At 39.1% G+C, this 21,463-nt stretch overlaps 3 protein-coding genes across 3 annotated transcripts; 1 reads left to right on the top strand and 2 right to left on the bottom strand.

Annotated features, from left to right (window-relative positions):
* Positions 1–122: 122 nt before the first annotated feature.
* On the bottom strand, positions 123–4,649 carry snip1 (Smad nuclear interacting protein). Its single transcript, XM_062422594.1, has 4 exons — positions 4,359–4,649; positions 2,500–2,629; positions 1,152–1,690; positions 123–1,000 (listed from the first exon to the last, which is right to left on the bottom strand). The coding sequence occupies exons 1-4, from the start codon at positions 4,517–4,519 to the stop codon at positions 748–750; spliced, it is 1,083 nt and encodes a 360-aa protein (XP_062278578.1). The 5' UTR covers positions 4,520–4,649; the 3' UTR covers positions 123–747.
* Positions 4,650–5,166: 517 nt separating this feature from the next.
* dnali1 (dynein, axonemal, light intermediate chain 1) lies at positions 5,167–7,789 on the top strand. Its single transcript, XM_062422919.1, has 6 exons — positions 5,167–5,247; positions 6,460–6,596; positions 6,677–6,846; positions 7,075–7,253; positions 7,469–7,633; positions 7,740–7,789. The coding sequence occupies exons 1-6, from the start codon at positions 5,167–5,169 to the stop codon at positions 7,773–7,775; spliced, it is 768 nt and encodes a 255-aa protein (XP_062278903.1). The 3' UTR covers positions 7,776–7,789.
* An 85-nt stretch (positions 7,790–7,874) lies between these two features.
* Positions 7,875–18,651, bottom strand: gnl2 (G protein nucleolar 2). Its single transcript, XM_062422918.1, has 16 exons — positions 18,458–18,651; positions 17,927–18,011; positions 17,717–17,811; positions 16,746–16,885; positions 13,753–13,937; positions 13,581–13,647; positions 13,294–13,452; positions 13,057–13,170; positions 12,268–12,396; positions 11,044–11,148; positions 10,528–10,686; positions 10,013–10,120; positions 9,397–9,893; positions 8,959–9,032; positions 8,552–8,631; positions 7,875–8,382 (listed from the first exon to the last, which is right to left on the bottom strand). The coding sequence occupies exons 1-16, from the start codon at positions 18,519–18,521 to the stop codon at positions 8,239–8,241; spliced, it is 2,205 nt and encodes a 734-aa protein (XP_062278902.1). The 5' UTR covers positions 18,522–18,651; the 3' UTR covers positions 7,875–8,238.
* Positions 18,652–21,463: the final 2,812 nt, after the last annotated feature.

Raw genomic sequence — 21,463 nt, 5'->3', positions numbered from 1 at the left:
GTGCCATGAATAATTGCTTCAACACACAATTCTTAATCTTAATGTTTATTCATTTGTAATTGAGCAGAATATTTTCCAGAGCTCTTGAGTGGCGACAATAAAACTCTTGAGACCATCAAAATGTTCACTGTCTTTATTTACAGTACAAAAATGGAAATTTACTACGAATGCTGTGTGCCTCGGTACAGACAAAATAAAGGAGGATCTCTTTAAATACACACTGCATGGTGCAAGAAAAACACACAAAAGCGTCAACTATTGTCCCTGCACTACAAAGCAAAAACAAAAAGAAGGCAATATATCATTACAAGTCACATTCAATACACCATGAACACTGACAAATACAGCCTGGACAAAGACAAGAGATAAGTCTTTAGCTATACTTAGCACTCAGTGCTGTGATCCAAAAAAATATATAATTAGCTATTGTATTAGCACGGTATTTATCTGGCACCAAGAACTTTTTTTCATTTTTTAAATGGTGAGCACTGTCAGATGTGAGATCAGACATGCAAAGACATTGCACAAACAACCTGAGAATAGGAAGTCTTCTTTCAGACAGTTGAGGCAGGTTTAAGCAATAGTTTGGTAATTACAAAATATACAAACCAGCCTTGCTCCATTATTTGTTTACTAGTTCCATTTATTGTTCCTCTCCCTGCAGAAACAGCTATTTGTTGAACATTGACGATAATGATGATGTTATCTAACCTGAACAAATTTAGCAATGCGGTTTATGGGAACAATTTACTCATCGAGTCCCTCGTCATCCTCTTCCAGCTTGGCGTCCACCTCGCTTGTGTCTGAGAACTCGTGCAGGAGGACATACTCGCGGCTGCTGAAACCAAATTTGAGAACGTCTTTTTCTTTGAGCTCATAATAGCGTTGGGGGTCGATGCGCTGGTTGTTCAGGTAAGTGCCGTTGCCGGAGCCCAGGTCAATGACGTAAGGCTTTACTCTGCGGCCAGGGGTGCCATCTGAACGTGTAAACTCCATCAGTCTGGAAGAAATATAAACAACAAAGGTAGATATGTTTTACTCACACAGGAGAGTGAGTTTAATGCAATACATTTATTAACAGAATCACTACAGATTAATATTTCTAAAACATACCAGAGTCAAACACCTTAGCCACTGACAGCTATTCTCACCTGTACTGGAATACTGCATGTTGCTTGGAGCAAGATGGGTGGTCAATGGGAATATCAGCAATTTTTCTCTGCCGCCCCAACAGATAGGCACTCTGTCTGTGAATGTACATGACTGGAAGAGGTTCGTCGTTCTTGAAAGGGTACAGTCGCCATCTTCGCTTGGGAATGCGAGCCTCGGGTGGCTCGTTGTACTTGATCACCACTCCGCGGAATGTGTTCGTATCTTCAGTGAGCGCGCCTGATAGTCCAAAGTTGGGCTTCTCTTTCTCAACAGGAGGATCGTTTGTGTCACTCCCTTCTCCGGACTGTCCAAAATCTTGCTCTTGGTTTTCTTCACGCCTCTGACGGTTTTCTCTGCGCCTCTCATCGTGCTGACGTCTCTCAGCTTGTTGGGATCCAAGAGCGCCTCGTTCCCGGTGTCTTTCTCCACCACGCTCTGTCTCCTGAGGTCTGTCTGATTCCCACCTGCTCCGCCTTTCCTCTGGCCGGTCGTTTCTTCTTCTCCGCTCGTCACCGCTAGACCGATGCTCCTCCCGTTCCTGTGAGATATTTGGTATGAAGATCATTATTAGCCAAATCAGCACAGTTACAGCACTATACATTTATCATAACAGAGATAATACCCTATTCAATGTAGTCAGATGTTGTTTTAGGCCCTATTCTTAGTAGCATATTCTGTCTTTATACCACTGTTGTTCTATAGGCATGAGTCTGCTACATTTTCAGTATTAACTTTCATGTGCTGCCTTTGTGGTAGCTATGCTGCTAAATGGGCCAACTTCAGTCAAATGTCACCCTCTGTAAATAGAAAGCATTTCCTGTTGGACCAAGACCGAATTACAAAAAATAAATGACCAGCGTGTAAGACTTAGTGGCATCTGGCGGTGACCCTCCCCTTACAAGCATGTAGGAAAACCTACCGTCGCCATGCCAAAGACCCTTTCTAGGGCTAGTGTTTGGTTTATTGAGAAGGGTTTATCTGCAGTCTTGCAGAACTACACCACACATCCACTTTACTACACATCAACCCACTGCCCCGTGTTGTAACCGTAACAGCATTCCCACAATTGATCAGCTGTATTTTGTGTGTATTTAAATTGTATTTATTTTCACAAGGCTGGTAATTGTCACACTATGATACTACAGTGTTTAATTGACAGCATGCTGTATGTTTGAGCCATTAGTCACTGAAATACCTAACTAAGCCTGCAGGATGTGCTGTCTATGTGTTGGACACTGGTGGTATGAACCTTTTAGGATGCACATCCCTGTAAATTCTGGTATAATGTTTTGGTAATCTGGCACATTTTTTCTAATCTAAATTCACAAAAGTCAAAAACCTAATCACCCGCTTTATTCTGACGTCAGCACCACGATTAGGACTGCGGCTTCTCCTATTTCTGGGAGATCTGCTGCTCCGTCTGGTGGGAGACTTCTCTCTTTTATCCGGAGAGCGATCCCTCATTCTGGCAGGTGACCTACATGAAGAACACAAAAAATGGCTGGGTATTATTGATGAAGTCAAATATCACGATTAGAGCCTGACGGAGATATCAGTCAGTCGATACTGACCTATCATCGATATAATGGTATTAGCATATATATTGCTCATTTTACGAATATATTGTATAATACATTTTCTCTAATTCAAGTTTATTAAACATAATTCCTTATGTCGTAGGTGTATTTATTTATAGTTCTGTATAATTATTTAATTATTATTTATTTATAATAATGAATTTCAAAGTGGAGTTTGCTGTTTCAGTACATCAGTCATTTTAAACATTAAAGTATTTCATACACAACATTTGAAGGATCATTGAAAAAAAAAATCAGTGCTCATATATGAATTCTGTATATATAAGATTATATGGCAATTTATCAATACCATTTTTTTCACTCCCTGATATTGGCATTGGCCTCAAAAGTTCAGTATCAGTTGGACCTTAATAGCAATATTTTTGACCAACTACTTAAATATTGGGACAAAATTGAGGATTTAATTGAAGTCATTCTAGAAAGGCCACCCTTTACTTAATGTCTTCAACAGCCTTAAAAGCTCTTTCAGTGAGCGACTTGCTTTAGATTATGTTTCAAAAGTATTTTTTAAATTTTTTTATTTGACTGTATTGTTCGTAGTGTTGTGTATGAGCTGTTTGGTGGCAAATAAGTTTACCCCACTGGGGGATTAATAAAGTGTCTCTTATCTCTAATATTGTAGGAATGACTATTGGTGCTTTTACAAATAATTACACAATGAGATCTTTGACAAATGATCATTAGTAATGTGGATATAATGACAAAGGGGGTAAATACAAATTATTAATAACAGCTTTAACAGTCTGGTTAGTTCAGAAAATGGCATCATGTAACTGTAGTGCATCCTTTAAAGTCAAAAGACAACATGTATGCCATATCATAAAATCCCAAATCTAAGACGACATAAGTCTCAGATAACGATATAGATATAATATCGATATATTGCCCAAAACTAACATAAAAACAGACAACAAACAAAAAAAAAAGAGTCCTCTAATTTCTGTTTTTTGTGATTGCTTTACTATTTAGGACCAAAAAAACAAAAAAAAATCTTACAATTTAGACTTTTGTGTGTAAATTGTGTGTATTTTAATTTTATAGAACTATTTTAGTGTGAAAAGACAATTTAGAAGACAAAAAATGTATCCGATTTTGGCTTTGTGGTGTTATTAATCCAAGAATACATTTGATTTGGATTGTTTCACTAGCTTGTTTGTTGCAAGGAATAAAGTATATTTTCTACTGAAACTGAATTAATTGCCAAAAATCAGAAAACTTTGTCAATTTATGTTTTGTTGAGAAAGAAATGAATTGGGCTCCAGTTTGCATGGTTATAGGGTCATGTTGACACCCAGGAAGCCCTGCAGGTAGCCCAGGTGTGAATCTAATATCGTTGAAAAAAACACCAACAAGTGAAAGCAGTAAAAGGAAATGCATGTAAACAAAATGAACTGAGTCTCAGGATGATACATCATCCATGTGTGGCACACTAACACGTGATTTACGGTAAAAACACAAATAACGCGGGTTGAAGCTTCGTGTGTTGAAGCTAACCTGAGGGATTAAACTACTCTTTCTCGCTAATAACGACTCACAGGTCCAGTTTGCCTCGTTGATAAACCCAAGATACCTGTCAATAGCGAGGTGATATATGACTACCGACTATACCTGCTTGTTCCCTGCCTCGGTGGACTGGAGTAGCCGGGGGATCTCGACCTGGAGCGGCGTGATCTCTGTGGCCTAACAGGGCTCACTTTCTCCTGCTTAATCTTGACTTTGGACTCCCGGTCCGGAGATTCTCTCCTTCTGTGACGCTTTTCTTTGGTCATTTTAGGACAGTTGTACTAATCCTACCGTTTTTTGTGACTCAAACATACACTACCACCCACACGAAAGCCCGTAAAAACAAAGAAAAACTCCAAAAATGTGGCGATTACAAACTTCGCCTGTTACGCTCAGCTGACGTGTTTCCGTTTCCTGTGGTGCGCAGTTAATTTAGCTCGGCGTTTCATGTCTACTTCTCACTTTGTGTTCCGCATCTCGTTTATCTTTACGAGAGATATTCACAATATTCTTGTTTAAGAAAAAAAAGGAGGAGCGCTATTTGTGTAAGCCGAGTTTTACGGAGTTTATACTGAGCTATATAGAACTGATTAATTCCCGAAACATCAGCAGGAACACGCACTGTAATATGAACATTTTTAAAAATAAAAATGTCTTCTTTTGTTGCGCTGATTAAAATTGATTTATGGCAGTATCCTGCACATACTACAGAGCATCTTTGGCCCATATTTGTTAAAACCAAGCCACTGATTCAACTCGGACAAACCAAAATGAAACGCCGGGACGCTGTTGCCATAACAACGCAAACAGTGGAGCACAGCTTTCTGTCTTCATATTTGTGAAGGAGAAGCAGAAACGAACAAGTTGGTGGTTTTTTTGTTAGTAGCTTTATTTTTTTTCATAGTACGACACAATGATTCCACCTGCCGAGTCTCTCCTGAAATACGATAATCCAGTTTTGGTCAGCAAAACCACAGATAGAAAATCCCCAAAGGTGAGTTTAACTAACTAACGTTACCTGGCAACGATGGGCGGAAGATTGAAATGGTACTAGGAGAAGCCAAAGCTGGAGAATATATTATTCACAATTAACAATTAACAATTAACAATACAATTTCCTCAGAATGAAGGAGAAGAGGGAAAAACATTACAGGGTTCCCACAGTCATGAAGTTCCTGGAAAGGTTATGACATTAGAAAAACTGTTTTTCCAGTCCTGGAAATGGTTTGGAATTAGGTGAATGTTTTGGAAACGTTTTGAATTAGGGATGGACCAATCTGATATCAAAGATAACAGATATAAGACAGGCTGCATGAACTTGGATTCCCACTTTTACCATGTCAAAAATCAGTAGATTCATTTAATATGAATATAAAAATCATCAATTTCTATATTTAGCTTTTTAATATCTTCTAATTTATGATCTAGGGCCAAACGCTTCCTCTGGATGTAATTATAAAATGTACCCATCATTTAGTGAGATCAAAGTGTCAAAACACATGTTAGAAGGCACCAGAATACAGGAAATTACATCTACTCTGTTCAAAATGTTCTGGGGGAGGACCCTTTGTTAAACCTTTGTTAAACTACTTAAATTCAAAGTCATGGAAATTGGGTAAAATATTATGGAATAGTTATGGAAAAGTTTTGAAAATTCATTGGTAAAAATGTGTGTGAACCCTAACATTAAGAAATGAACTCCCTGTATGTTGCTGTATGTTCATGCCTTTCTTTGTTTTATTATCCATTGCCCCCATCCTTTTATTAAGAACTCTTCCTTCATTTTCAATTTATATGTAAGATTCTCCATCACAAGTATATAATCCATGATTGACAATCATTGTCTGTGACTTTTGCTTCAGCTTTGAGCCAGTTCTTAGTAATGGCCTACTTTCCAGCCTCCAGGAGGATCTTGACCAAATATTGGTCTCCTACATGCACAGTTCCTTCCAAATGTCCGAGGTATAAAACAAGACAATATTTAGGAATCACATATCCCAATACTTCACAGAGAGCTGAAAATACATGCATAAAGAAAAAAAAGGCAGCTTTAACATAAGAAAAACCTACTATGAAACTCTATCGTTGCAGGCGGCGTAAGCACTGAAATTCCAACTTCTCTTATGAATTTTATAAGCTACAAGTAACTAAAAATGTTTAAAATTAAAACAGAAAACTGTTAAACATAAAATACTTTTCCTTACAGGGACGTCCTTTGAAAGTGAGCCCTCAGCAGTCTGCCGACTCTTCCCCTGTGCCACCACCTCCTAAACCGAAGTCTGCTGCTACAGAGGCCACCAAGCAACAACATGAGGAGATCCTCAACGCCATCCTTCCCCCCAGGTATAGTTTCCCCTCATCTACAATATACTGTCTAACAGTTTCAGCCCACACTGTAACTTGTCTTACCTCTGATATCACAGGGAATGGATGGAGGGAAACCAACTGTGGGTGCAGCAGGTGTCCAGTGCCCCTTGTACGCGCACAGACGTGGTGCGTCTAGAAGAACTATTGGACACAAAGGTGCAACAAAGGCAAGCCAGAAACACAGGAATCTGCCCGGTCCGCAGGGAGCTATATTCCCAATGCTTTGGTAAGGAGGAGGCTGAGATGCTAGTGACCGCTCAGGCCACTGTGGTTAGAATGATGGATGGACTTTAATATTAAAAGTATAAACTGCAGCAGACATACAAACATGCAGCTCAAGGATTGTTATCACAGCTACTTTTTGATACGAGTCTTACATTTTTAGCTTTGTCTTATCTTTTGTTAACCTTGCACCTAAATTCCAATTATGAACCTCATTTTGTCATTGTTTTAGACGAGCTGATCAGACAGGTGACCATCAATTGTGCTGAGAGGGGTCTGCTGCTGCTGCGGGTTAGAGATGAGATTCAAATGACCATTGCTGCCTACCAGACACTGTATGAGAGCAGCGTGGCTTTTGGCATGAGGAAGGCACTGCAGGCTGAACAGGGCAAGGATGACATGGAGAAAAGAGTAAGGATTATTATTGAGTTATTTATATTTTGAGATTTAGCGTGGCAACTATGTAAAGCTATAGGAAAATAAGTTATTAGCTGCATTTCAGTGAAACATCCAGCAGAGAGCACCATTTCTCTTTAAGAGTTAATGCAACATAAGGACGGTGACGGTACGCTTTGCATAATCAGTCCCGCATCTGGAACTAAGAGCATGTTTTACTACATACCTAGATTTCTGAGCTGGAGAATGAAAAACAAGACCTAAAGAAGCAACTCAATGAACAAAAAGCTAAGTGTGATGCAGTTGAAAAGAGGGAAAGCGAAAAGCGTCAGGTGGAGGAAAAGAAGCATACAGAAGAGATTCAGTTCCTGAAGAGAACCAACCAGCAGCTCAAGGTGATGTTTTATAATTGCATATAAAAGAAAAATGAATTCTTTAAGATCAAGAATCAATAGCAGCTGTGTTGTCTGTCTTAAAATTTTGATTTTTCTTCCCATTTAGACCCAGCTGGAGGGGATCATTACACCAAAAAAGTGAATACGACAAACAAGGACCGAGTTGCCATTTCCCAGCGCAGAATGTCACTAAATGTATTTTTACTTGTTTCTTTATTATAACAATTAATGTAAACTTAACTGTCTAATAAGCAGATATTTTATTTTTTCTCCTCACAAAGCATGACATGACAAGTACAGTTGAAACATTTACTGTACATTTCTCTTGAACATCAAGAGAGCATTACACAGAAGATGAAATGATGAATGAAACATCATTCAAAAACACTGTGCTGAAGGGAAGAGTTGAAAGGCAAGATACAGTCATATCCCTGAGGGTTAGACGAGGTCATAATAAGGCATCTAGTGGCCAACTGGATAAAGACCATTTAACACTCAGTTAGCATTCCACCTTTTTATCAACTCAACATTTTCATTAAAAAAAACATAGCCTTTTGGCTAATTTAAATATAGAATTATTGCATGTTGTGTTTTATAACTCCAGTCTACTGCTTTGATCTCTTGGCCTTTTGGCCTCCTGTGGCAGCTGCTGGGGCCTTTCTGTTCTTGTTTTTGTTTTTCACATTGTGCGTTTCGTAATAGCGTACACCGACTTTCTTCGACCTCTTAGCACGGTCCATCGCTCTTTTCTGTAGAGATGGACAAAGAGGAACAGAGAGGGAGAAAAAAAAAAGATGAAAAAAAGAACAGAGCTTTTCATTTTCATTCCTCTTACATCAAGTAAGAGGAATACACATTCATCAACTGTGACTAGTCAGAGAGATTGGCCTGTTTGATGTCAGTGAGAACACTGCATACCTCTTTAGATGACAGTCTGGGCAGCTGGGCGGACTCCTCGCCCTCCTCAGCTTTCCTCTTCTTGCCCTTCTGGACTGCAGCTGAATTCAAGCAAAGATTAACAAAGTTGAATAATGACATGCTGCACGTCAGATCTAAAATCTCAATGTCAACCTGAACTAACCGTACACATGCTTATTTTGTGTGGCTGCAGGTAAATACTGAACAATGAGTATTAATGTATTGTTTGTGTCAAACTTAAGAAAATAAATCATACCAGTGGCATGTGTTTTATGTTCTGTTATTGTTTTGAGGAAGACTTTTTGAACCCTGACCAAATCTTGATATCAGGGATCCTGATAAGTTTTCCAAAACAATTTCTACATGCAACACCATAAAAAGTCATGACAAACATTTTGATTGACTACCTCTCTTCTCTGCTGCCGCGGCTTGTTTAGTCTTGATGTCTATGAACACTTTGTCAGAAAGGGCCTTAGGTATCCTGTCCAGGGAGAAGCAAAGAGACGAGTATTATTTTCTACCCAACAAGCAAACAGTTAAGTCTTACTGGAACTGACTAAAATGAACAATAATTAAATTGGGCTCAGAGTAACAAAACAATTATAATTTGAAATGAGATGCAGAATAAAGAGCACAAATGCTAAAGTTGTGGAATCGGCCAATTCACAAACAGTGAAACTGATGACTGCCATCCCCAGAGCATTACAGAATGGGTAGCACAGACCACCTAAAATGCATGGCATCTCTCTGCCGGACATCATGTTATTTGACTCGATAAAAGAAACAAGGACAATATACAAAACAAAGAAAATATGTAAGTGAGGTTTGTGTGAGAGCAGACAGACCGGATTGCAGAGAAGCGCTTGGATTTGGCCTTGTCCAGGAACTGCTTGTACTTAGAGATTTTCTCATCCAGCTCTCGGATCACCTCGCGTGAACTCTTGTTGTAGTTTGCCTTGCCAGTTCGAGTGGTTGTTGGCTCGGCAAGCTCAGTCTCTCCATCAGCTGGCTCAACAACGGTCCTGTCTTCTGCTTCTTCATCCTCCTCTCCTCCTTCTTCTTCACCACTGTCTTCCTCGCCATCAGAGCCAGAGAAGTCAGACATGTCCAGGTCTGGCATCTCCACAGGAACCAAGTCTTCCTCACAGAACTCAGGTGCTACATTGATCTTGCCAAAGTTCTGTCGCACATTAGACAGAATCTTCTGGACCTGCTCCTTTTTCTGCTGATGGTGCTCCTGTTCCTCACGTCCTGCTGAGGTGGATTCTGCTTCGTCTGGCTGTTCCTCCTGCACATTCTCAACTACCTCTGAGGGTCCTTCAACTGCCAGTCGCTCCTTGTCCTAGAAACATTACAGTAATAAAACACAGGCTGACACACAGATCTCAATTTGGTGTAGAAAAATGTAATCTACTGAACAAATACATCTCGGTTAAAAGGTGGAAAATTCAGTAAACTTACCGCTGGATCCCCCTCTGGTCCTGGGGGTTTCACAAAGAAGGGGATACGTCCCCTCTGCCAATCATTCAACACCATTTTGGAGACTGTAGAGAGATCCGGTTCACCCCCCTGCACAACATCAAGAATATTCTGTTCAAACTCAAGATCTAAAACAAGTGGTTCACATAAGCTTTGCTATTTAACTGGAAGTCTTTCCAGTATGGCAAATAATGCAAGCAGAAAGTGGAACATGTGAACCAAAGATGGATTTGCTCTTGCACTTCATAAAAGGGACAATTAAAATCCTCTGGTGTGCGAGTTAATGTTCTCCTGTGAGTGTTCAGACTTAAACTGAAATAACTACTCATACTGATAATGAAGTTTTGTTTGGTAACCGCACTCTCTGCTTGTTAGAAGTTATGGCAGATTTTATGAAATAAAATAGTAAAATAAAACAAAAACTGGAGGCACAGCAGTTTTAGATTATGACCTGTTAAAGTCCTGTTAGCACCAAAATATAAGAGGTAAATTCAGACCTTCAAGAGTTTCCCAGTGCGAAATGCCAGCTTCTCAAGGAAGTCTTCAGCTGAGTTCCAAGTGGGGATGCGGTAGGTCTTCTGAATATATTCTGGCTTGGCCCGCTCTAGTACTGCCCCAATGTGCTCTTCTGGGCACTTGATCTTCTCCACTTGAACCTAAGAAAGAGAGAAAAAGGCATTAGATTTAAGATAAAAACCTGAAACCTTTCAGTTACGGGGACCACATGATCTACAAGTTAAACCTTTGATCCGGAAAAAGGATCTGGAGGATCAGAATCTGAGCTGATCAAGGCATTTTTTTAAATAACAGGGTATTTGCAATATGAAGCTAAAACCACTTCTGATCCTGTTCACTGCACTCAAGCTGTCAAAAGTGCCACATTAACAGTTGGAGGATTAGGACTGTCGTAAGTGGGACATTACTGTTGAGTTTTACTAATGCTACCGTTTTTCAGTGCGGATATCACAAAACCTTTGCACATAAACACACACACACACAAAAAAGAAACTTACCACTCCTTTCAGAACAATATCAGTTTCACTATCTTCTGAAGGATAGACAACACCAGGGCAGTCAATGAGGAAGATGCGCCTCATCAAAGTGATGTACTGCCACACCTAAAACAAAGGAGATTTATTTTTTCAGTACAGATAAATCATTCCAGTTTCAAACAAGATGTGAACTCTTCTGTGATATTCTACTATGCTGTTGTTCACTGATATGAAAAGGTGAGATAAATATGAGAGCAGCAAATATATGAAACTAATTATCTTTGCAACAGCAATGAAAACAATGTTTTAACTCTAATCAAAACAGTATTAACAGTTTGGTTTCTTCTCTCTCCTCAAGCTACAAGGAAGGATTTTAATGTAACCATTCACTTAAACACAAAAGCGCATCCATTCTAAAAGTTGAAGTCAAATCAGTGCTGCAGATCATGAATTTGTTTGGCTGTCACCACCAGTGTCGGTTCTGAGCGGAGAACCAAAGTAAGTGGGAAATGAAGGAGTGCTGGCTACAGGCCCATCAGATTCGTTGGATAGGTGCGTTGCACTCCAAGTTCGCAGCTTTGGTAAGCATAGACAAGTTAAGATATTTTCCCTTTCTTTCGCCTTGACCCCGCTTTGGACACTGGGGATTTCAAGCCGTTGTTCTTTCCAAACAGGATAAGCAGCCCCAGAGAGAGGAAATTAAGGATAAAAATGGTTGTTGTTCTTTCTCTTGGCCCGACATCCAGTTAGATTTTCAGTTATATAGTTAAAGACACGAAGCGGACTACTTCTGTTGTTGCAGCTATCAACAATTACCGAGCTAGGAAAAGGCACATGATGCTCCTTTCACCTCTACGCTCTTTACATTTTTCTAAAAACACCACCCTTCCCATTTCATTCTTCAGTTCTAATTTCATTGATTTTATTAGCACTGCCTGCGTACTATGGCTTTGATCTTCTCTTTTCATATTCTATAGTCTGTATTTGAGCAACATCAGAGACAGATTTCCACCGTGTTGTGATAAATGGTAATGTCTTATGAATCTGAATGTACTGCCAAATTTTTCTGGTGTATGTAGAAATCACAAAGCAAGTATAGACCACAAAATAAATAAACCTTCGGAGCGCACATTTTATTCCGTTTCAGTAAATCAAGAACATGTAGTTCTTGTGGTCTTTTTCACGGGATTGTCCGTTGCAAATGTAAATTTAGTTTGCATGGTTGAGATGATACCCAGAACCTACCTTTGTTTCTCCGGCAAGGGGTGCCACATTGCAGACCTTTTTAGACCGCAGTGTGTTGATGACTGAGCTCTTTCCCACATTCGGGTAGCCAATGAAACCCACACTTATCTGTTTCTTGTCTGTGTGGAGCTGTAGGGAGGCAAAAAATAAAGTCAGAGTGTCGTGTTTCCTAAACAACAGTCTCAGTCTGTCTTCAGTTCACGGAGGTAATTTTAGATTGGGCTCTGTTGCCATTAGCAATAAAAGAAGTGAACTTGTCATCACTCCAGGACTGCAATGTAGTTTGTTCAAAACTCATACCAAAGGATCTTTTAAAAGGGAATTTTTTAAAAACAAGACAATCACGAAACCCTGAAACCTTTCAAAACAAGAGATATAACTATATTTCATTGCCTGTGTTTGTCCCAGAAGGTGAACTCTGGAGGCTGTTTTGGAACAGACTTACTTCTGTGATGGGCAAAAAAAATGAGGACTGAAGAAGGCTGAAACTCAGGCACTTTTGTTTTTCATAAGTAAATACATAAATCTTTTACAAGAGTATTAGGGCAATTAGAAAGATCAGAAAACAACAGGAAATCAAATGTGGTGTAATTTGAATATCCAAGGCCTTCGACTAAAAAGCAAAACAATAAGCTCTGTTGCGGATTTAATGACTCCACATACCAATCCATAACAGCTAAACACGCAGGACTTGTGCTTGTTTGTTATTGCATCAGTAAATAGTTTAAGCTCATAATGAATTTAACATATTTTTAGAAATATTTGAGGGTATTCTAGCCATACGCTTACCTTGCCAAACTGTCTGAGCAGCTGGATGAGGGAGCCCTTACCAAACGAGTTGGTGAGGCTGGCATGGAAAGCCAGAGTGGGGTACTCCTGGGACAAAACTGCTACCCACCGTTTCTAGTAAAAACAACAACAACAACAACTAGTTAAGACACAGTTAGTAAGAGCAGAACAGACAACACAGTTTCTTCAAATCTCATGGAGGAGACAAACACAAATGCACTATTCTGAATATCTTACCGTGACCCAGGTGGGGATCAGGTCACACTTGTTTAAAACAAAGATCAAATGTTTCCAGGATTTCTCCTTCTTTATATAGTTCTCGATGCTCTTGGAGCGTGTTCCTATGGGATCACGGGCATCCAGCACTTGGAGGATGACATCGGATGAGTCGATCACCTGTAGCAATTAAACAGTCAAGAGCTGCAGAATGTATCTCTGAACACTTATCTTACTCTTATCAGTGTAGCAAGTCTACAGAAAGGATTAACATAATGAGCAGTACTGAAAAAGGATGGAAGCAATACCTTGTAAAGCTCTCCCCAGATCCTCTTGGACTGACCCTTTTTGAAGATTTCCTCACGCATTTCGTCCCTGTTACAAAAATGTGGATTAAGACATTAATTTATATTCAGAAACTATGTTTTCGATCAGTAAGAGGTGGTGGATAGTGATTGTAGTATCTTTTGACGGTCTTACCGAACCCCTGTGTCCTCAGTCACAAGGTCTTTGTCATTTTCTGCATTGTAGCTCTTGGTTGAAGCCTCAGCTTTTTCCAAGAGGTCCTTCACATCCCCTACCATGAGGTTGGGCCTCTTTCTCTGAGACTTGGGCCCAAATGTTGTCTCAAAACCCTCTGTGTCCAGAATGTGCACTTTTGAGTTCTGCAGGTGTAAAAACAGAGTGAGAGTCAACAGCAACCCATTTAAGGCTTTCATTTCTAGGGATGTCTCATTGGAGTTATTTGCCCGAGTCATTTAATTATAAGTATACAAGGTTACAAGTTTGATTACAAAGTGATAACTGATGAGACACATGCTACAGTAATACTGCACTGAAACAGATGGGCAACAGGAGGGTTTGTGTTGGTGTTACAACCAGTTTTTGATCCAGTCAAAGTGATACAGTCCTTCTAAGGGGTTCAGATACAATCACAGAACAAATGCATACAATAAACAGAACCCCCAAAAATGCAACAACCCAGCCAATGAAACAGCCAAGTCCTTGCCAGTACTGATTAAGTGTTCCAATTATCTTAAGGCATAAGCCATAGCCCTAAAGCAACACTGCCATACGGGGTGGAACAACATACAGTTCATGGTTTTTGTCAAAACAATGATTTTTCAGGTTGCCTTGACTACCTGCCAAGATCTTCTACAGGGAAACCTGGTTCTTTAAAAACACATTTCCCTGACCTAGTCCAAACTCTGGCTTAATTCTTCTGCCTTTTTGGAGCAAGATCGCTCCACTGGTCAATCAAAGGTCAGACAATCAGATTGATGAGCATTGTTTTATGCTTACTCGCTAAGTATTTTATCAAAAGCATCAAAGGTCATTGGATAGAAAACAAATGAGGAAGCACTTCTTGGCTCTGACAGCGATGTAACACAAAACAGGTGCTCCTATGCACGGGTAGGCAATCAATGTCCATAAAAAGGGGAATGAATTCCCCAAATGTCAAAGCACCAAAGTAAAAAAACAATCCTTTATTATAGTGGTTACAAGATAAAAACAAGACCAACGTGTATCGACTGCACACAGGTCTTCCTCAGAGTCAAACAATCGTACATGCAGACAAATGAAGCAAGCACAATCCGCAATTACACACTTGAGAATTTACACAGCTACATCGCGCTCCCCCATTACAAATTTTAGCAATAAAAAAATATTATGCCACAGATAATAGTAAAGAAAATATGTATGAATAAGCATACAGGCCATGACCCCACGTGCTTGGACCAGGTTAATAGAAAGGGGGAAAACATGCGTGAGTGCTACACTGATCTGAAACCACTGCTGCAAATATTCTTAACATTAATGTAAAGAATGCAACTGGAAACAGCACATGAATGAACATATGATGTATACAATATTAAACAAGTGCTTTTCGAGAAATTTATCAATGAATGGTTAAATTAAAAGGAAAAAAATATCTTGAACTGCTTCAAACTGAATAGTCTCAATTGGATGAAGGACAACAGTGTATAGAAAAAATAGAAAAACTGACTGAAACACACCCAGTTGTTGGCAACAACATGTTGGAAGAGAACAGGAAGAACTGGATGTTATTTGGAATCGTGTTGGTTATGAGGTGGAAAAGTTAAGCCTGGCAGAGTGCAAATCTTACATGCCAAGCTCAGTGCCAGTACACTCAGGGTCACAGTGGACCCGAGTGAGAATTGAATGAGGATTAAAGCGAGGCCTCATGTTCATCCCACCTCATAAAATCCTGAGAAACAAGCTACTGAGGAAAAAAGAAGCATAATTTTCATCTACGTTGCTTGATATTAGCCAGGTAGAAACGTCAATACTTTTATGTGCCAGTATACCAATAATAAAATGTACAAAAGGTGTTAACACACACACACACACAGACTATTTTGAGACAAAAGGTGGCAAAAGTTCTTGGTGCGGTACACACAATTTATGCACAAAGAGTTTAGAGTGTTGTGTGCCTAAGTGGGGGGAAAAAAATCAGAATTTGCCAGAAAAAAGTGTCCATAGGGATTAAACATTTTAAAATTGTATATCATATTATACCAAATGGAACAAAAAGATGAAAAATAAAGGTTGTAACAAATGACGTTGACTTTCTAGCCCTGCAATGATATGCAGCTCTCCTGATTCAGTACTATCACGATACTTTAGTGCCTATTCGATTCAGAATCGATTATCATTTCAAAACTGTCCCTCGATTCAATGAATACAAAAGGGGGCATCATTTTCAGCCTCTTGCTTCAGTATACTGGGTACCAAACCCCTCACTGGTAACCTTATTCCACTGAAATACAAGCTGAAACAGCATTGGCAGATAAGATAAAGGGTTCACAGCGTTTTTTAATTGAAAAAGTTGACTGCATTAATGAATTAAACTAATTATAGCATCTTATAGTCTCCTGCCTGCATGAGAGTAATAAAATGAGAGGGAGGTGGAGTGCTTCATTATGTTATTAACATTATATCTCTAGCAGTGGAGAGCAGCCTCTCTGCTGTACCGTTAGCTCGAGGGAAAGACATCGCTGTCAGAGACACTGAGTGGGTGTAGGGTTTCTGAGATGAAACAGACTCTTATTTTCTTCACCTTAGAGTTGGTTTAACTTGATTAATTGCTGCAGTGCGTGTTGGTCTGCCGATCTTGTTTGTTAAGGAGTTAGTTGTTACGGTCTGGAGTTTGCTGCTCTGCTAACATTAGTCTCTGTGAGTGATGAAGCTCACAATATACATGATGTTCATCTTGCAAAGATAATTGTTTAGTCATTAAATCAAAAAATGCTTACAACTGCTGCATTTTTTGGAGATTAATTACAAGAGAATCACATGCCTGAATTTCAAAAGGCGGTACCCAGTAACACAAAGGCAACCTGACTTTGAGTTAGACAGGCAGGGAAAACTCTCCACACAGGCAGCAAAGGACTGGAAAGAGAAATCAGTCTTCTACAAGAAAAAGAAAAAGTATCTTGTTTTATACTCACATGGGCTTTGGCTTTGTCATGCAACAGGGACATGGGGAGTTTACTTTGTTTCATGACAACACGATATGGATCCTTCCGCACAGCACCCATCTCGTCTTGAAATTTCTGGAGGGAAGACTGCTTGATCACTCTTGTATTTGCTGGAATACAGATGATTTAGTTCAAAGTTTGAACTTATTAGTTGGGGAAATTACAGTCGTACTATCACATTGATAAATCCACATGACATCACTTTGAAGTTCAGCCAAAGAAAGACAAGGTAGCGCCATCTCACACACTGATAAGCTAAATATTGGAAATTAATATGGCAGAACTTGTGAGTTATAATCATGGGAATACTTAATAAATATTCATCTTACAATATGCCCCAGCTATGTATAATCATAATAAAGATACAACTGCTCCCTTTTAATTACTTAGTGCACTATCATTCCACATTCTCTTTCACCCGAAAGTGGCAATTGGCAGTGATGCGTTCAAGACAACGCTCTCAATGTTGGTGTTAATATTGCCAGCATGGTCAATTTTTAGTCACCAAACTTGAACACATATAAGCATTCTCCACAGGAGACATTGTTACACAAAAAGCTTTTTCATTGAGGACATTTAGGAATGTCACAGTAAGAAAAAGCATAGGTGTAAATTAAATGAATGCTGACTTAATTCTATTTTGCTGCTTTAAGTTTTGGGTCCTGATGTTGTGCATGTTGGCAAAATAAGCATCATGACTATTATTAGTAACACCTGCGCTTTTTCTAATACAAGTAAAACTGCTAGGAAACGACTAATTAATGTGCATTATGACCAATAGCACCACCCATTTACTGATGTTTTCATGTTCTTAGAAGTATGTAAATGTATCATACAAAGTGATGCACTCAGGGATTTACAGGCCCTAAGCAAACAATATAAACTGACAACTGGCATGGCAGACCCTGTTATATGTAGTAGTATGATGTAGGTGTGCTCACCAAACCATTTGATGTTGGGTTCAACTCTGGCTACTGTCCCAGGAGCCACTGTGGACTGGAACTGTAAAGGTCTGATGACTTGTCCTCTGTTATTACTGGGAACACATAATTAGTGTCAGTATGCACACAGCACATCATTATTATATTTCAGTAGTTGTTACAAAAAATGAAATCCTGACAAGAAAAATGCAAATCTATATCCTTAATTACCATCTCTGTTTCTGTCTGTACATATTCAGACGCTTGATGGTGGCTCGGTCCCTCATACTGCTCCCTCCAGCACCTTTGGCTCGATCTGTTAAATACACGTATAGTTACTTTTACAGTTCATCTGTTCAAAGGCACGCACACACACTCACACATACTCACACACACAGACACACACACATACTAACACAACTGTAAACTAAATGCATTGAAAGGGAAGCAAAACTGTTTTAACAGACATCTTATGGGCAGTTAAAAAGGCACAATAAAAGCAGCTATTGTCAGACTTTAGGACACGAAATTTAAACATTTTCTCAAGAGCTGAATATGTCAGTGTCAGATTTAAAAGGCTTAAGGTTAAGTCTCTGTATAATCATTGTGGGTTATACATTTTGTTTAAACACACTGTGAATGTATTGACAATGTTCAATTATATATGAATATGACATTTCTGGGTACAATCCCCTTCACCCGTCTAGCAACAATTAGCATTAGCTGTAAACAAACTGCGTGGCTAGCGGGGGGTTAGCTCACCAGGGTTGGAGCTGGACGTCGATTTGTTTATCGAGCTTCTCCCCTTAAACTGAGGCTTCACCATGTTGACTGCTTAGCCGGCAAAGCCGTCGACGGATAAGGAAAAAGAAGTTTAAGATCACACAAAGGTGTCCGAAAGCTGAGGTTTGGTTGCTATTTCTTCTCTTCAGCTCGACACTGTACTACACACGTGTTAGTACGGAGAAACAGGAAGGACGTCATCAAAAGATCGACAACGACAGGAACCAATCAGAGAGGCTGCTGGTATTTTGTGATAATTGTGGCTGTAAATGTATGTACGGGGTCTTGTAGCCTATAAACACGTTGAAAGTGATTATTTAAACCAAAAATTGCTTTACGTAAGTAATTCTAGGATGTACGCTAACATTACTCTCTAATCTACAGCCATGTACATTAACGAATATTAGAGAAAATAGACTCACTGGTCTATTTATTGGGTTCACCTGTGCAATCTAATTCAATCCAATACAACATCTCTGCAATACAGTCTACATTTATGAAGCTTATACAGTTTCAGTTTTTGTTAACATTGTCAAAAAAGTGATAATTCTACTTTCAGTCAATCAATCAATCAATCCGACTTAATTTATATAGCACTTTTCATACAGTAAAATGTATCACAGAGTGCTTCACATAATAAAAGCAAGCAAGAACAAAGCAAAGCAAAGCCAAAAGTTTTTTTTTTTTAAAAACCCTCTCTCTCTCTCACACACACACACACACACACACACACACACACACACACACACACACACACACACACACACACACACACACACACACACACACACACACACACACATAACACTTGCATACACACTTGAATTAAATTTACTTAATGTTTATTACTGAGGCCGTACTAAGTAGTGGTGGCGTACTGAGGTGCATTATATTGACTGGTGTTCCTATTATTTTGCCCCCCTCATGTATGTTAATGGAGTGGACAAAATTATTAGGAACACCTTTTAATATAATGCACCCCAGTACGTCACCACCACCCACTATGACCTCAACAATAAACATAAAGCAGAATTATCACCTTCTTGACAATTTTGACAAAAACTGAAAATGTATAAGCTTCATAAATGTAGACTTTAGAGCAGAGCTGTTGTATTGAATTGAATTAGATTGCACAGGTGAACCTAAAATTAATTTCATACAAATGTATCAAGTCAAGCAGCTGTCAAACTGGCAAAATGTCACTGTTGGGGCAAAAGGTAATAAGCTAATGCAACAGAATCTAAAGCTCCATTATTGTTTTTATTATTGTTCACTTGCATCCATTTTAAAATGCTGGTGCCAATCTAGAGGGCCCACACACCCCAGTATATTGCTGACCTCTTCGTCCCTTATAAACCCAATCAGACTCTTAGGGCTGCTGAACAAAAATTGCATGGTTGCCCTTCAAACCTGTTAGGGAATTTTCCATAACTAATATGCACAGGGTCAAACTAGGCTTTGCGGTCATAGCAAGGCCACACCAAAATATTGGGTTTAGACACTGTCTCCCCTTGAGATAGTGGTAAGCAGTGAGTCTGCTCCTTTTGGGGAAAACAGGAGGCATTCTGATAGTGTTGCTATAGCAGCCGAGGTCAGATATGTCTTTGACTGTTTTCCCTGAATGGGGTAAAGGTAACTGGAGTCAGAGGTTTGATATAGTGTTGGATGTAGGACAAAGGTCCTGAGTGAGGTCTAAGCAATGTTTTGGCTATAGACCAGTAGACTACATTCTGTATATTGTAGATGTCTGCCCATATTTGGGCATGGCTCAACCTTGGGCATTATCTGTGTGGTTTAAAGTCTATCCCCGGAGGAAAGAAACTTCAGAATATGAAGGGAGCATCAGAACATAACGTGTACTGATCATTCGCTCATTTCTCCTTGGCCAAGAAAATAAACCTTTTCAATGCAAGACCCTCTGGACTCCTGTCTACTCTCTCCATTGATGTATGGGCTGCATAATTAAAATCAGTTATCAAAACCCACTACAAAATTCGGATTGACTGCTTTTCAAGCACCCATAGTACGAAAAGCTGCAATCACAGACTCCTGTGACACTTTTATGAAGGAACTGAAAATGTTTTTATGCAGACAGGCTAACCCAAAGCCTGTCTGAATAAAATAGTGGAATAATAGAATAATGGTGGCTGCACTTAATTTATTGCCTTTTCTTTTTCATATGCCCTCATCTGAGTCTTGGAACTTGTGTAATCTCTGTCCTCATTTGTTGTTGCTGTGATTTTGAACTTGTCAACCCTGTGCTATTTGTGTGATTGATATTTTTAATACTGCCTTTAATAACGTGTTTTTCATTATGTAAAGTACTTTTGAATCAGTGAAAGATGCAATACAAATATAAACTTTACTTACTTACTACTCTTTTTTATCCCAGAAGAGGGCGCAACACCGTTTCTATTAACATAGTATTATGATATGCCAACATGCCCTGCTCAATATCCATGGTCTGTGATGCTGACTTCAGCTCCTCATTACTCGAGCGGCTGCTGTCTATAAGTGAAGTGCAGAATAAATGCATATGAGGCATAGGGACTGAAAGGAACATGTGCTTTGCATGATGAAAAAGGAATAGCCTAATATTCTTAGTTTGTGGATATAATGCAGTTAAATGCTAGAAAAATAACTTATGAACAGAGTCATAACCAGGAATTTAGAAATAGTCAGGTATTGATTTTACCAATTCACCAAAAAATTCTTGAGAATGTTTTTAATTGTTAAGCTTTTCACATTTTATTTGTGCTGTTGTTCATATCAGTTTTCTACATTTTTCCCTAACCCAAAGATCTAAATTCAGCTTTAAAAAAAACAACTCCATATTTTTATGATTACAATTCTGGTTGGGAAATACAGAAGCTTCCTTTTTGTTGTCCTTAAAGAAATCCGTATTGAGTCTAAAAATACTGGAATCAGCCTAAAATATCCATAAGGCTTTTATTTATTTTGCAGAATGTAGCTACTAAACTCTCC

The sequence above is a fragment of the Scomber scombrus genome, chromosome 7 (assembly GCF_963691925.1).
Source record: "Scomber scombrus chromosome 7, fScoSco1.1, whole genome shotgun sequence".
Classification (NCBI taxonomy): domain Eukaryota; kingdom Metazoa; phylum Chordata; class Actinopteri; order Scombriformes; family Scombridae; genus Scomber; species Scomber scombrus.
The sequence above is the reverse complement of the archived record's forward strand: the minus strand, read 5'-3'. Positions and strand labels throughout refer to the sequence as shown.